General features: G+C 57.0%; 1 protein-coding gene across 1 annotated transcript in view; it reads right to left on the bottom strand.

Moving 5' to 3' along the window:
• The window catches only part of LOC144949522 (guanine nucleotide-binding protein G(s) subunit alpha-like), a 73,670-nt gene that overhangs the window by 16,633 nt on the left and 40,357 nt on the right, over nt 1-16,680 (bottom strand). The window contains exon 5 of the mRNA XM_078879446.1: nt 16,453-16,550. Within this exon, the coding sequence (XP_078735572.1) occupies nt 16,453-16,550 (98 nt within the window). The remainder of the gene's footprint in view (nt 1-16,452; nt 16,551-16,680) is intronic.

The following is a 16,680-nucleotide window of genomic DNA, read 5'->3' as shown; positions in this document are numbered from 1 at the left end:
GACCAAGTTGTAGTTCCCTCTTGAGGTTTTCTTAAAAGGCAAAGGTGCAGGCCCTGCAACCGGCTTGTTCACTCCACCGCTGGCAGGAGGGGCCCTCTCAAGTGAAGGATGCTCTGCAAAGACCCTCCACGTAGCATCTGGCCTGCACTTCCACACTGGCCAGCCATGCGACTAACCGTGGTGCTGGATGGACAGTGGCTGGTGGGAGTGGAGGGGGGGCGTTGAGAGGGGGGGACGAGGCGGGGGATTGAAGAAAAAATGCTTCCGTACTACAACTACCGCACTGGGAAATCGAACATCCAGCCTCTCCATGGATCCTCACTCCACTCTTCCCCCACGCACTGTCCCCTTCCCCCCCCACACATCTCACTCCACTCTCCCCTCTCATCTCAACCTCACTCACTCTCCCCTCATCTCACTCCACTCTCCCCCACGCAACTCTCCCCTCTCATCTCACTCCACTCTCCCCTCTCATCTCACTCCACTCTCCCCTCTCATCTCACTCCACTCTCCCCTCTCATCTCACTCCACTCTCCCTCCTCATCTCACTCCACTCTCCCCCACGCACTATCCCCCCCCTCTCATCTCACTCCACTCTCCCCTCTCATCTCACTCCACTCTCCCCCTCATCTCACTCCACTCTCCCCCACGCACTCTCCCCTCTCATCTCACTCCTCTCCCCTCTCATCTCACTCCACTCTCCCCTCTCATCTCACTCCACTCTCCCCTCTCATCTCACTCCACTCTTCCCTCTCATCTCACTCCACTCTCCCTCTCATCTCACTCCACTCTCCCTCCTCATCTCACTCCACTCTCCCCTCTCATCTCACTCCACTCTCCCTCCTCATCTCACTCCACTCTCCCCACGCACTATCCCCCCCCTCTCATCTCACTCTACTCTCCTCTCTCATCTCACTCCACTCTCCCCTCTCATCTCACTCCACTCTCCCCCACGCACTCTCCCCTCTCATCTCACTCCACTCTCCCCTCTCATCTCACTCACTCTCCCTCCTCATCTCACTCCACTCTCCCCTCTCATCTCAATCCACTCTCCCCTCTCATCTCACTCCACTCTCCCCTCTCATCTCACTCCACTCTCCCCTCTCATCTCACTCCACTCTCCCCTCTCATCTCACTCCACTCTCCCTCCTCATCTCACTCCAACCTCCCACACGCACTCTCCCCTCTCATCTCACTCCACTCTCCCCACTCATCTCACTCCACTCTCCCTCCTCATCTCACTCCACTCTCCCCCCTCATCTCACTCCACTCTCCCCTCTCATCTCAATCCACTCTCCCTCCTCATCTCACTCCACTCTCCCTCCTCGTCTCACTCCACTCTCCCCTCTCATCTCACTCCACTCTCCCTCATCATCTCACTCCACTCTCCCCCCTCATCTCACTCCACTCTCCCCTCTCATCTCAATCCACTCTCCCTCCTCATCTCACTCCACTCTCCCTCCTCATCTCACTCCACTCTCCCCCACGCACTATCCCCCCCCTCTCATCTCACTCTACTCTCCTCTCTCATCTCACTCCACTCTCCCCTCTCATCTCACTCCACTCTCCCCCACGCACTCTCCCCTCTCATCTCACTCCACTCTCCCCTCTCATCTCACTCCACTCTCCCCTCTCATCTCACTCCACTCTCCCTCCTCATCTCACTCCACTCTCCCCTCTCATCTCAATCCACTCTCCCCTCTCATCTCACTCCGACTCTCCCTCCTCATCTCACTCCACTCTCCCCTCTCATCTCAACTCCACTCTCCCCTCTCATCTCACTCCACTCTCCCCTCTCATCTCACTCCACTCTCCCCTCTCATCTCACTCCACTCTCCCCCCTCATCTCACTCCACTCTCCCTCCTCATCTCACTCCACTCTCCCCCTCATCTCACTCCACTCTCCCCTCTCATCTCAATCCACTCTCCCCTCTCATCTCACTCCACTCTCCCTCCTCATCTCACTCCACTCTCCCCTCTCATCTCAATCCACTCTCCCCCTCTCATCTCACTCCACTCTCCCCCTCATCTCACTCCACTCCCCTCTCATCTCACTCCACTCTCCCCCACGCACTCTCCCTCTCATCTCACTCCACTCTCCCCTCTCATCTCACTTCACTCTCCCCTCTCATCTCACTCCCCTCTCCCCCACGCACTGTCCCCTCTCACTCTACTACTCCGAGGGCTCTTGCACAGCCTCCCAAGTTTTACATGACACCGATTCAACAGCAGAACAACAGCAATAATAACCACCGGTGGTTGGCTTTGCAAATCTGACAGTCCGTCACCTCCGTATCACTCTCGTATTGCTAATACCATGGTGACTGTTCCCGTGACGTTCCCTCCACCAGACATTCCTTCATCTCATCCACAATGCGTTCAACCCCCCACCACCCTGGGCGTCAAAACACTCACCCACCCACTCACACCGCTCACTTGCCTGTTCACACACTCACCCCAGGCACTCACCACTTACTGATTCACTCATCCACTCACCACTTATTCACTCATCCACTTACCACCTATTCACACACTCAAGCACCCAAGCACTCACCACTTACCGATTCACACATACAACTCACCCACTCACCACTTATTCACACACTCACCCACCCGCTCACTCGCCTGTTCACACACTCACCCAGGCACTCACCACTTACTGATTCACTCATCCACTCACCACTTATTCACACACTCACCACCCACCCACCCGCTCACAGCAACTCGCGGCACTACAGGAGGTCACAACGCTTCTCTTTCTGCTTCTTCCCTGGCACCATGTCCACTTTGGAATTCTCTCCCCATCGTCTCTTTCCCCCGGCCAAAAGTTCTCGCGTAGTAACCCCGCTCAATTAAAATGAGCGCGTTGCGCCCGTTATCTATTTCACCTTCAATAGCGCCGTTTGTTTGCCGAACCACTTCACATCTCGGGGCCTGCGATTTGGCAACGACGATTCCGAAGAAAAAAAAAAATCCTTCCGACGCATCGGCGGCTCGTCATCGGCACGCTAAAACCGCGCGCATCGCGCACGATTCACAACCCGGTAGGCCGCCCTGGTCAATACTGCGCGCGTTAACCGTGAAAAAATTAACCTGTAAAAACAACGTTTTTCACTATAAATCCTTTATATGCGTGGCGGCTAGAGTCCTCTCGTCCTCTGGCTTGAGATGGCTGCCACCTATGGGTCAGATGATTGCCTGCCACCATTAAGCAATTGGTAATTAAATATAATTTATTTTTTCCTAAAAAGTGTCAAATTTTGGAGAAAAAAAAATATCACGAAAATAAATTGTCACGCACAACGAGTCTGTGTGCAAAATGTCAGCTCGATGGATCACGGGAAGTGGGTTAAAAAACGACCGAAAGATTTGCACGCTCGTAAGCGCGCAAGCAAGCAAGCGAACTTAATATAAAGGATTTAAAAATGCCACGGCGCCGTGTCCCGCTTTGCGAACTGACGCTATTAAGGAGGCCGTGGCGTCCGTTCCAAGAGAGTGGGGGGGGGGGGGGGGCCATCGTTTGCGCCGGCATCTCGGTTCAAATTTGTAGCTTTACTTTGCTGCTGGGGGTTGGGGGGGCAGGGTGGGGGGGGTAGAAAACCCCGGTGGGATTTCGCACGACGCCACACGCCGTCCCCGTTGCGCCACGTTGGCCAGGAGATGTTAACTACCTCGCCTGGTATACAGGAGGTCGTGGGTTCGATCCCGACCCTGACGCCTGTTCTATATTTGGAGTTTGCGTATCTCTCTCATCATCATCATGTTGGCCAGGAGATGTTAACTACCTCGCCTGGTATACAGGAGGTCATGGGTTCGATCCCGACCCTGACGCCTGTTCTATATTTGGAGTTTGCGTATCTCTCTCATCATCATCATGTTGGCCAGGAGATGTTAAGTACCTCGCCTGGTATACAGGAGGTCGTGGGTTCGATCCCGACCCTGACGCTTGTTCTATATTTGGAGTTTGCGTATCTCTCTCATCATCATCATGTTGGCCAGGAGATGTTAACTACCTCGCCTGGTATACAGGAGGTCGTGGGTTCGATCCCGACCCTGACGCTTGTTCTATATTTGGAGTTTGCGCGTCTCTCTCTCTCTCTCACCGTGGTCGCGTGGATTTTTCTCCGGGTCCTCCGGATCTTCCCTCCACGTTGAGCATCAACATCATGCGTTTTGAGAGTATTTGGCTGCTGTAAATTTCCACGTTGAGCTATCATTTGTGGTGGCCAGGTTAATTCTGAAAAAAAAAGAGCTACATAAGCTCAGTGGGGCCTAACCCGGTAAAATAAAATAAAAAATAGTTTCTAGTTTAAATAGTTTATAGTTCGTAGTGACTACCAGCCGGCTGTGCTCGCTTGTGCAACACGGCGCCCCTCGCACAAGGACTGGCGCCACGCCGACGGGCGAAAGCGTCAGAAAAAGTGCCATTTGAGTGGACGACCGGGGAGGAGCGGCTCACGAAAGCCGACCACCGCCGTCGCCGTTGACTCTCCGTTCACACAATTTCATCCGCAAACGCCACCGGGGCCACCGGGGCCGCCCGCTGCTCAAGCGGCCGACGGCACAAACCGACGGACAGATGCACGGACAGCCGGACAGAGAGAGACGGACACTCACAAAAGACAAATATCCCACCTTCCGGATAGCCTTAACAGGATGTTGGGGCAAGGGCTGTTAAGCGAGCAGCGCCTATGAAGGCCCGGCACGGTGCTCGATGGGGGGTGGGGGTGGCCAGCACCACCGCTCAAGTTTAGATGTACCGCACCAGGTATTAAGGCTTAGTCAATCTCGGGAGGCAAATGGGAGCTTCAGATATTCGGGAATCGAAGTTGCAGTACCGCTCCCCCAAAACAGACACACGCAAGCAGATGGATGCAAGGAAGGAATGGGCAGCAAATGAGAGAGATCCCTCGTCTGTCGGGTTCTCGCTTCGTTCACCAAAATAAAACGAAAGCTGAACGGGCGGGGCGGGCGGGCGAACACGGCGACGGGAACCCGCGAGGTGCAATCTGCCAAGCCATGGCCTGGACGGAGGGCGCGACCCCCGACCCACGCGGAGGGGCGCGACCCCCGACCCACGCGGAGGGCGCGACCCCCGACCCACGCGGAGGGCGCGACCCCCGACCCACGCGGAGGGCGCGATCCCCGACCCACACGGAGGGCGCGATCCCCGACCCACGCGGAGGGCGCGACCCCGACCAACGCGGAGGGCGTGACCCCCGACCCACGCGGAGGGCGCGACCCCCGACCCACGCGGAGGGCGCGACCCCGACCCACGCGGAGGGCGCGACCCCCGACCCACGCGGAGGGCACGACCCCCGACCCACGCGGAGGGCGCGACCCCCGACCCACGGCCGAGGGAGCGACCCCGACCCACGCGGAGGGCGCGACCCCGACCCAGCCCCTGAGGCACTGGCAGCAGCAGCAGCAAGGAATGTGCGTGCCATTGACGTGTACAAGGGGAGCGGCGGCGCAGTGGCCGGAGCGCTACGCTCGGCAACCGGCGACCCGAGTTCAATCCTCGGCCATTGGCCAACGTGAGTGGCGAATATCTCGACTGAACTGGTTCCGGGCCCTTCCCTTGTCGCGACTCCGCGGTCGAATCGGTACCCGGCGCGGTGCGCGCGTGCGAACATCGGCACGGGGGAGACAAAGCCAGCCGGGCACGACGATGGCCACGCATCCACCCCCGACTTGCGCGTCGTGCCGGGCCTTCGTAGGCGTGCGCGCTCGCTAACAGCGCTTGCCCCAAACGGCCTGTGTGGGCTACACGAGGGGAGACTGGGAGGGAGAGTGGAGGAGGGCTCTGTCTGTCTGTCTGTCTCCGCGCGTGTGCGCGAGGGCGAGAGAGAGACACGAATTTGCAGGCGGACACGAAGAGACGGACAAACACGGTGGCACAGACGTGTTACGTGTACACGCCGAGTTGAACGAGACAGAGGGGAGGCAGAGAAATAAGGAAACAGGGGTGGGGGGGGGGCAAAACTGGCGTAGTCCCTTTGGGTTATGAATGCATTACACAGCTCACTGGCGGCTTGTCACTGCGGAAACGTGCTAAAAATAGCTCTGCTCTGCTCTCTCTCTCTCCCCCCTCAATCTCCCCCCCCTCTCTCCCTCACCCCCTCTGCCTCTCACTCCCTCCCCCACCGACTGCGGCGGGCGGCCCCCTGGCAGAACGCATCGCGGCCGCGGATGGGGGGGGGGGGAGTGCCCCCACCCCCCACCACAGTCCGCCCCCCCACAACACACGAGTTGCCAGCGAAGGCTGGAGCGACCTCCGACACTTCACCGCTAACCTCCAGATCTTTAACACCCCGCACCCCCCCAAAACCTCTACGACAACAAGGTTCACCCCATCACTGGCATGAGCTGGTGGCGCTGGGTGTGGTGAGTAGGGGCAGTTAACGCCCCCCCCAACCCCCCCCCCCCCAGGCCCCCACGCTTCCAAACCCATCACTACTGGCTGCACTGTACGAGTTGCAGGTCGCCAAACCCCAATTCAAAACGGGTGCACCACCATATTTGGAAGGCGGGCTTCAAAGACGCGGCGGCGGTGGTTGAAGGGAATAATTTAAATATTTTTTGTTCCTCTCTTTCTCTTCCCTCTCCCTCCCTCTCTCTCCCTCTCCTCTCCCTCCCTCTCCCCTCCCTCTCCCCTCCCTCTCCTCTCCCTCCCTCTCTCCCCTCCCTCTCCCCTCCCTCTCCCCTCCCTCTCCCCTCCCTCTCCCCTCCCTCTCCCCTCCCTCTCCCCTCCCTCTCCCCTCCCTCTCCCCTCCCTCTCCCCTCCCTCTCTCTCTCTCTCCCTCTCCCTCCCTCTCTCTCCCTCTCCTCTCCCTCCCTCTCTCCTCTCCCTCCTCTCGGAGCGACCCGGCATCATCGGCCGAGTTCTGACCCCAGCGGCCGCCGCTCGGCACGCGTGGCGGCAGGAGGGATGCGGGGGAGGTGGAGGGAGGAGGGAGGGAGGGAAGAGATTGGTGGTGGGGGGATTGGTGGTGGGGGGGGGATTGGTGGTGGGGGGGGGGATTGGTGGGGGGGGGGGTCGTTGCGTCTGATCGCGGCTTTATTTGGGCCGAGGAGGCGACGGGTCACCAACGGCCGCAGGGGCCTCGGTGGCCCAGCGACGACGGCGAGAGCCGGGGACCACCTCCTCCTCTGCTCTCCTCCTGCTCCTCCTCCTCCTCATCTCCTTGACCCTGACGAGACGACATCGACTCGGCGCGAGACTCGTCCGTCTTGCTCTGTCATTCAAGAACCTCCTTTTGTTAAAAAAAATTATAATATAAACCTCCCCACCCACCACCACCACTACCACCACCACCAACCAACCCACCAACCCCCCCCCTTAAAAGGTGTCCGCTGTTTGGATCTGGGCCCATGTAGGGCTGAAGGAGAAGAAGCGGTTTGGAATTTTAACGGCCACGCAGGCGAGCCGAGTGTTTGTGGTGCCTCTGGCCCGGCCTCACAGGACACCAGGCGACCACGCAGAGCAAACCCGAGTACACGCACACGCCCGTGTACACGCACACACACGCACGCACACGCCCGTGTACACGCACACACACGCACGCACACGCCCGTGTACACGCACGCACACGCACGCACACGCCGTGTACACGCACACACACGCACGCACACGCCTGTGTACACGAACACGCACGTGTACACGTACACGCACACGCCTGTGTACACGCATTACGTCCATGTACCTGCACGTCCGTGTACGCGCACGCATACGAAGCCCGTGTACACGCACGTCCGCGTACCCGCACGCCTGCGCAACACACGCCTGTGTACGTCCCGTGTACACGCATTACGCCCATGTCCGTGTACCCGCACGCACACGCGTGTGTGTGCGTGTTGTACACATCTGAGAGCAACCGTTGGTACGCGCACGCACGTGTAAGCCGACACGTGCACGCCTGTGCGTACGCGCAGCCCGCATGCACACGCGAGCGTGCGTGTGCACACAAGCCAAAGCAGTGCGTACACCGGTGAGTACACACGCCCAGTCAGCGAGTAATCCAGTGGGTACACCGGTGAGTACAGTTTACTAGGGGAGAGACGGGTTTACTAGGGGAGAGACGGGTTTACTAGGAGAGAGACGGGTTTACTAGGGGAGAGACGGGTTTACTAGGGGAGAGACATGCTTACTAGGGGAGAGACGGGTTTACTAGGGGAGAGACTAGGGGAGAGACGGGTTTACTAGGGGAGAGACGGGTTTACTAGGGGAGAGACGGGTTTACTAGGGGAGAGACGGGTTTACTAGGGGAGAGACGGGTTTACTAGGGGAGAGACGGGTTTACTAGGGGAGAGACGGGTTTACTAGGGGAGAGACGGGTTTACTAGGGGAGAGACGGGTTTACTAGGGGAGAGACGGGTTTACTAGGGGAGAGACGGGTTTACTAGGGGAGAGACGGGTTTACTAGGGGAGAGACGGGTTTACTAGGGGAGACTGGTTTACTAGGGGAGAGACGGGTTTACTAGGGGAGAGACGGGTTTACTAGGGGAGAGACAGGTTTACTAGGGGAGAGACAGGTTTACTAGGGGAGAGACAGGTTTACTAGGGGAGAGACGGGTTTACTAGGGGAGAGACGGGTTTACTAGGAGAGAGACGGGTTTACTAGGAGAGAGACGGGTTTACTAGGGGAGAGACGGGTTTACTAGGGGAGAGACGGGTTTACTAGGGGAGAGACGGGTTTACTAGGGGAGAGACATGTTTACTAGGGGAGAGACGGGTTTACTAGGGGAGAGACGGGTTTACTAGGGGAGAGACGGGTTTACTAGGGGAGAGACGGGTTTACTAGGGGAGACGGGTTTACTAGGGGAGAGACGGGTTTACTAGGGGAGAGACGGGTTTACTAGGGGAGACGGGTTAACTAGGGGAGACGGGTTTACTAGGGGAGAGACAGGTTTACTAGGGGAGAGACGGGTTTACTAGGGGAGAGACGGGTTTACTAGGGGAGAGACGGGTTTACTAGGGGAGAGACGGGTTTACTAGGGGAGAGACGGGTTTACTAGGGGAGAGACGGGTTTACTAGGGGAGAGACGGGTTTACTAGGGGAGAGACGGGTTTACTAGGGGAGAGACGGGTTTACTAGGAGAGAGACGGGTTTACTAGGAGAGAGACGGGTTTACTAGGGGAGAGACAGGTTTACTAGGGGAGAGACAGGTTTACTAGGGGAGAGACGGGTTTACTAGGAGAGAGACGGGTTTACTAGGGGAGAGACGGGTTTACTAGGGGAGAGACGGGTTTACTAGGGGAGAGACGGGTTTACTAGGGGAGAGACGGGTTTACTAGGGGAGAGACGGGTTTACTAGGAGAGAGACGGGTTTACTAGGAGAGAGACGGGTTTACTAGGGGAGAGACGGGTTTACTAGGGGAGAGACGGGTTTACTAGGGGAGAGACGGGTTTACTAGGAGAGAGACATGTTTACTAGGGGAGAGACGGGTTTACTAGGGGAGAGACATGTTTACTAGGGGAGAGACGGGTTTACTAGGGGAGAGACTAGGGGAGAGACGGGTTTACTAGGGGAGAGACGGGTTTACTAGGGGAGAGACGGGTTTACTAGGGGAGAGACGGGTTTACTAGGGGAGAGACGGGTTTACTAGGGGAGAGACGGGTTTACTAGGGGAGAGACGGGTTTACTAGGGGAGAGACAGGTTTACTAGGGGAGAGACAGGTTTACTAGGAGAGAGACGGGTTTACTAGGGGAGAGACGGGTTTACTAGGGGAGAGACGGGTTTACTAGGGGAGACTGGTTTACTAGGGGAGAGACGGGTTTACTAGGGGAGAGACAGGTTTACTAGGGGAGAGACAGGTTTACTAGGGGAGAGACAGGTTTACTAGGGGAGAGACGGGTTTACTAGGGGAGAGACGGGTTTACTAGGGGAGAGACGGGTTTACTAGGAGAGAGACGGGTTTACTAGGGGAGAGACGGGTTTACTAGGGGAGAGACGGGTTTACTAGGGGAGAGACATGTTTACTAGGGGAGAGACGGGTTTACTAGGGGAGAGACGGGTTTACTAGGGGAGAGACGGGTTTACTAGGGGAGAGACGGGTTTACTAGGGGAGAGACTAGGGGAGAGACGGGTTTACTAGGGGAGAGACGGGTTTACTAGGGGAGAGACTAGGGGAGAGACGGGTTTACTAGGGGAGAGACGGGTTTACTAGGGGAGAGACGGGTTTACTAGGGGAGAGACGGGTTTACTAGGGGAGAGACTAGGGGAGAGACGGGTTTACTAGGGGAGAGACGGGTTTACTAGGGGAGAGACGGGTTTACTAGGGGAGAGACGGGTTTACTAGGGGAGAGACGGGTTTACTAGGGGAGAGACGGGTTTACTAGGGGAGAGACGGGTTTACTAGGGGAGAGACGGGTTTACTAGGGGAGAGACGGGTTTACTAGGGTAGAGACAGGTTTACTAGGGGAGAGACGGGTTTACTAGGGGAGAGACGGGTTTACTAGGGGAGAGACGGGTTTACTAGGGGAGAGACGGGTTTACTAGGGGAGAGACGGGTTTACTAGGGGAGAGACGGGTTTACTAGGGGAGAGACGGGTTTACTAGGGGAGAGACGGGTTTACTAGGGGAGAGACGGGTTTACTAGGGGAGAGACGGGTTTACTAGGGGAGAGACGGGTTTACTAGGGGAGAGACGGGTTTACTAGGGGAGAGACGGGTTTACTAGGGGAGAGACGGGTTTACTAGGGGAGAGACGGGTTTACTAGGGGAGAGACGGGTTTACTAGGGGAGAGACGGGTTTACTAGGGGAGAGACGGGTTTACTAGGGGAGAGACTATTTTACTAGGGGAGAGACGGGTTTACTAGGGGAGAGACTATTTTACTAGGGGAGAGACGGGTTTACTAGGGGAGAGACGGGTTTACTAGGGGAGAGACGGGTTTACTAGGGGAGAGACGGGTTTACTAGGGGAGAGACGGGTTTACTAGGGGAGAGACGGGTTTACTAGGGGAGAGACGGGTTTACTAGGGGAGAGACGGGTTTACTAGGGGAGAGACGGGTTTACTAGGGGAGAGACGGGTTTACTAGGGGAGAGACGGGTTTACTAGGGGAGAGACGGGTTTACTAGGGGAGAGACGGGTTTACTAGGGGAGAGACGGGTTTACTAGGGGAGAGACTATTTTACTAGGGGAGAGACGGGTTTACTAGGGGAGAGACTATTTTACTAGGGGAGAGACGGGTTTACTAGGGGAGAGACGGGTTTACTAGGGGAGAGACGGGTTTACTAGGGGAGAGACGGGTTTACTAGGGGAGAGACGGGTTTACTAGGGGAGAGACGGGTTTACTAGGGGAGAGACGGGTTTACTAGGGGAGAGACGGGTTTACTAGGGGAGAGACGGGTTTACTCGCTCCATAAATTAAAGTCGAGTAATAGCGGCGACGCAGATAAACACGGGGGGGGGGGGACCGCCGCCGGGGCATTGCGCGGAGGTGACAACACGAGACTGCTGGGTGGGTGTGGTTGGGCTACGGTGTGTGTGAGGTGTGTGTGAGGTGTGTGTGTGTGTGTGAGGTGTGTGTGTGAGGTGTGTGTGGGTAGGTTTGTGTGAGGTGTGTGGCTGGGCAACGGTGTGTGAGGTGTATGGGTTGGTGTGTCTGTGTTTGTGAGGTGTGTGGGTTGGTATGTGTGTGTTTGTGAGGTGTGTGGGTTGGTGTGTGTGTGTGTTTGCGAGATGTGTGGGATGAGTTGGTGTGTCTGTGTGTGTGAGGTGTGTGGGTTGGTATGTGTGAGGTGTGTGGGTTGGTGTGTGTGTGTGTGTGTGTGAGGTGTGTGTGTGTGAGTTGGTGTGTGTGTGTGAGGTGTGTGTGTGTGTGAGAGTTGGTGTGTGTGTGTGAGGTGTGTGGGTTGGTGTGTGTGAGTTGGTGTGTGTGTGTGAGGTGTGTGGGTTGGTGTGTGTGACGTGTGTGGGTTGGTGTGTGTGAGGTGTGTGAGTTGGTGTGTGTGAGGTGTGTGAGTTGGTGTGTGAGGTGTGTGTGTGTGAGTTGGTGTGTGTGAGATGTGCGTGTGTGTGAGGTGTGTGGGTTGGTGTGTGTGAGGTGTGTGGGTTGGTGTGTGTGTGTGAGGTGTGTGGGTTGGTGTGTGTGAGGTGGGTTGGTGTGTGTGAGGTGGGTTGGTGTGTGTGAGGTGGGTTGGTGTGTGTGGATTGGTGTGTGTGAGGTGTGTGAGGTGTGTGAGGTGTGTGTGTGTGTGTGTGAGGTGTGTGGGTTGGTGTGTGTGTGTGAGGTGTGTGGGTTGGTGTGTGTGTGTGAGGTGTGTGGGTTGGTGTGTGTGTGTGTGAGGTGTGTGGGTTGGTATGTGTGAGGTGTGTGGGTTGGTGTGTGTGTGTGAGGTGTGTGGGTTGGTGTGTGTGTGAGGTGTGTGGGTTGGTGTGTGTGTGTGTGAGGTGTGTGGGTTGGTGTGTGTGTGTGTGAGGTGTGTGGGTTGATATGTGTGAGGTGTGTGGGTTGGTATGTGTGAGGTGTGTGGGTTGGTGTGTGTGTGTGAGGTGTGTGGGTTGGTGTGTGTGTGTGAGGTGTGTGGGTTGGTGTGTGTGAGGTGTGTGGGTTGGTGTGTGTGAGGTGTGTGGGTTGGTGTGTGTGTGTGAGGTGTGTGGGTTGGTGTGTGTGTGTGAGGTGTGTGGGTTGGTGTGTGTGTGTGAGGTGTGTGGGTTGGTGTGTGTGAGGTGGGTTGGTGTGTGTGAGGTGGGTTGGTGTGTGTGAGGTGGGTTGGTGTGTGTGGATTGGTGTGTGTGAGGTGTGTGAGGTGTGTGAGGTGTGTGTGTGTGTGTGTGAGGTGTGTGGGTTGGTGTGTGTGTGTGAGGTGTGTGGGTTGGTGTGTGTGTGTGAGGTGTGTGGGTTGGTGTGTGTGTGTGTGAGGTGTGTGGGTTGGTATGTGTGAGGTGTGTGGGTTGGTGTGTGTGTGTGAGGTGTGTGGGTTGGTGTGTGTGTGAGGTGTGTGGGTTGGTGTGTGTGTGTGTGAGGTGTGTGGGTTGGTGTGTGTGTGTGTGAGGTGTGTGGGTTGATATGTGTGAGGTGTGTGGGTTGGTATGTGTGAGGTGTGTGGGTTGGTGTGTGTGTGTGAGGTGTGTGGGTTGGTGTGTGTGTGTGAGGTGTGTGGGTTGGTGTGTGTGAGGTGTGTGGGTTGGTGTGTGTGAGGTGTGTGGGTTGGTGTGTGTGTGTGAGGTGTGTGGGTTGGTGTGTGTGTGTGAGGTGTGTGGGTTGGTGTGTGTGTGTGAGGTGTGTGGGTTGGTATGTGTGAGGTGTGTGGGTTGGTGTGTGTGAGGTGTGTGAGGTGTGTGAGGTGTGTGAGGTGTGTGGGTTGGTGTGTGTGTGTGTGAGGTGTGTGGGTTGGTGTGTGTGTGTGAGGTGTGTGGGTTGGTGTGTGTGTGTGTGAGGTGTGTGGCTTGGTGTGTATGTGTGAGGTGTATGGGTTGATGTGTGTGTGTGTGAGGTGTGTGGGTTGGTGTGTGTGTGTGTGAGGTGTGTGGCTTGGTGTGTATGTGTGAGGTGTATGGGTTGGTGTGTGTGTGTGTGAGGTGTGTGGGTTGGTGTGTGTGTGTGTGAGGTGTGTGGCTTGGTGTGTGCGTGTGAGGTGTGTGGGTTGGTGTGTGTGAGGTGTGTGGGTTGGTGTGTGTGTGTGTGAGGTGTGTGGCTTGGTGTGTGAGGTGTGTGGGTTGGTGTGTGTGAGGTGTATGGGTTGGTGTGTGTGTGTGTGAGGTGTGTGGGTTGGTGTGTCTGTTTGTGAGGTGTGTGGGTTGGTATGTGTGTGGTATGAGTTGGTGTGTTTGTATGTATTTGTGAGGTGTGTGGGTTGGTGTTTGTGTTGTGTGTGGGTTGGTGTGTGTGAGGTGCGTGTGTGAGGTGTGTGGCTGGGCTAGTGTGCGTGTGAGGTGTGTGGGTTGGTGTGTGTGTGTGAGGTGTGTGGGTTGGTGTGTGTGAGGTGTGTGGGTTGGTGTGTGTGTGTGAGGTGTGTGGGTTGGTGTGTGTGTGTGAGGTGTGTGGGTTGGTGTGTGTGTGTGAGGTGTGTGGGTTGGTATGTGTGAGGTGTGTGGGTTGGTGTGTGTGAGGTGTGTGGGTTGGTGTGTGTGAGGTGTGTGAGGTGTGTGAGGTGTGTGAGGTGTGTGGGTTGGTGTGTGTGTGTGTGAGGTGTGTGGGTTGGTGTGTGTGTGTGAGGTGTGTGGGTTGGTGTGTGTGTGTGTGAGGTGTGTGGCTTGGTGTGTATGTGTGAGGTGTATGGGTTGATGTGTGTGTGTGTGAGGTGTGTGGGTTGGTGTGTGTGTGTGTGAGGTGTGTGGCTTGGTGTGTATGTGTGAGGTGTATGGGTTGGTGTGTGTGTGTGTGAGGTGTGTGGGTTGGTGTGTGTGTGTGTGAGGTGTGTGGCTTGGTGTGTGCGTGTGAGGTGTGTGGGTTGGTGTGTGTGAGGTGTGTGGGTTGGTGTGTGTGTGTGTGAGGTGTGTGGCTTGGTGTGTGAGGTGTGTGGGTTGGTGTGTGTGAGGTGTATGGGTTGGTGTGTGTGTGTGTGTGTGAGGTGTGTGGGTTGGTGTGTCTGTTTGTGAGGTGTGTGGGTTGGTATGTGTGTGGTATGAGTTGGTGTGTTTGTATGTATTTGTGAGGTGTGTGGGTTGGTGTTTGTGTTGTGTGTGGGTTGGTGTGTGTGAGGTGCGTGTGTGAGGTGTGTGGCTGGGCTAGTGTGCGTGTGAGGTGTGTGTGTGAGGTGTGTGGATAAGGTAGTGCAGTGTGTAAGGTGGGTTGGTGTGTTTGTGTGAGGTGTGTGGCTGGGCTAGTGTGTATGCGTGTGTGCGTTTGTGAGGTGTATTGTTTGGTGTGTGTGTATAAGGTGTGTAGGTTGGTGTGTGTGTGTGTGTATGAGGTGTGTGGGTTTGTGCGCATGGTGCAACGGTTCGTGCAATGCACTACAAAACCCGGCCACCTGAGATTGATTCCCGCTCGCGGCCATCAACACCGGTGACGACTATCTGAACCGGTCCTGGGCCTCCCCGAGGTCGACTCGGCCTCAAACATCGCCACTAGGGAGACGAAGGCGGCCGGGCGTGGTGCTGGCCACCCACCCCTTCGTGTGCCGTGCTGGCCTTCATAGGTGCTCGCTAACAGCACTTGCCCCCACTGTCTTTTTGGTGTGTGTAGGGGAGAGTGCGGTGTGTGTAGCGAGTGACTTAGTGTCCGAGGCGTGTGTGGGGGGAGTCTGTCCTGTGACCTCCTGCCAGCAGCGAGTCTTGCACACTTCAAGCGACAGCCTCAAGGTGCACCTAGCCTGGCGCAGGCGCTGTGGTGACGTCACCGTCGTCACTCAAGTGTTGTTGTTGCTGCTGTCCGGTTGCCGTGTGTGCGGTTTTACCGTGCGTCAGTGCGAAAGCTTCACCGTGCTGGTATGGGGCTGTTGCTGGGGGCTTGACGACACACGCAGGCCTTTGCTGGGGGCACTCATTACCAGCTGGGGCCTTCCCGGAATAATCACACCCCCCCCCCACGCTCCCCTGCGGCCCCGTACCTGCGTCCACGGGGGACGCGACGAGACCGCTCAGGTGCGTCACTCGCCGTGACGTACGCAAAAATATCAACTAATGATTACCGAGAGCACGCGAGTCACATGGCGGACGTCCACGACGTCGCCCCGAGCACCATCCACAGCAGGGCTCACGCCCGTCGGCCCCAAGAGTCGGCGCTGCCGATCACAGCGGTGGCAACGCCGGCGCCACATCTGCGCTACCGAGCAGAGCGGTGGCAACGCTGTCACTGCCTCCACGCTACCGAGCAGAGCGGTGGCAACGCCGGCGCCAAGAGTCCGCGCTACCGAGCAGAGCGGTGGCAACGCTGGCGCCTTCTCCGCGCCATCGATCAGAGCGGTGGCAAGGACGGCGCAGCGGTGGTACTAGGGTTGCCACCGCACTGCTGTTAAGAAGAATGTCTCACAACAGCGGAAGAGGGGAGAACTCCATGTCAACGCATTGTCTGCAGAGGGGGGTTTAAGTTATTGTTATTTTAACATGTAGTAGACTTTTGCGACCAATATTATCCATAATAGAGGTCTTTTGGGTTAGAGCGCATAAATATAAATGTGTCGTTAAACACTCAACACGGCCAGTTTAGTAAGGTTTTATTACTACGCAACGGACAAACACGGCAACTTTTAACGCCCCAGTAAGAATCATAAGATGGCCCAGGGCAGTAGCTGCCTCACTCAAGAAGAGGACGATCCCGCACGGATGGCGTTGGCAAGGGGGGGGGGGGGGGGGGGGGCGCGGCAGTTAAAAATACATGGCTCGCTGCGTCGCCGCAACCGGCGACCTCCGGATCGGATCGCGAGTGCAGGAGCGGCGCGCACCGGCTGTACGAGATCATTGCCGGGTCGAGATCCGAGCGTGTGCGGGCGCGAGCGTCCACAAGGGCCGACCGGCGAGTGTGTGCGCGCGAGAGGGCGAGGAGGAGGGCACACTCACTACTTTGCGCAGTCGATGAGCTGGTACTCGTTGGAGCGCTCGAAGCAGGCCTTGACCCCGTCGTCCTCCCACAGCGCCTTGGCGTGGACGTAGAACTCCTGGGAAGCCGGCACACGGACGCACACGCGCACACGCGCACGTTAGAATAATATATTAGATCAGACTGCACGGTAGTCTTCTATGATCTCTACCCCCCCCCCCCTTTCCTCCTCCCTCGCTCCCTCCACT

The sequence above is a fragment of the Lampetra fluviatilis genome, chromosome 54 (genome assembly GCF_964198595.1).
Source record: "Lampetra fluviatilis chromosome 54, kcLamFluv1.1, whole genome shotgun sequence".
NCBI classification, from domain to species: Eukaryota; Metazoa; Chordata; class Hyperoartia; order Petromyzontiformes; family Petromyzontidae; genus Lampetra; species Lampetra fluviatilis.
The sequence above is the reverse complement of the archived record's forward strand: the minus strand, read 5'-3'. Positions and strand labels throughout refer to the sequence as shown.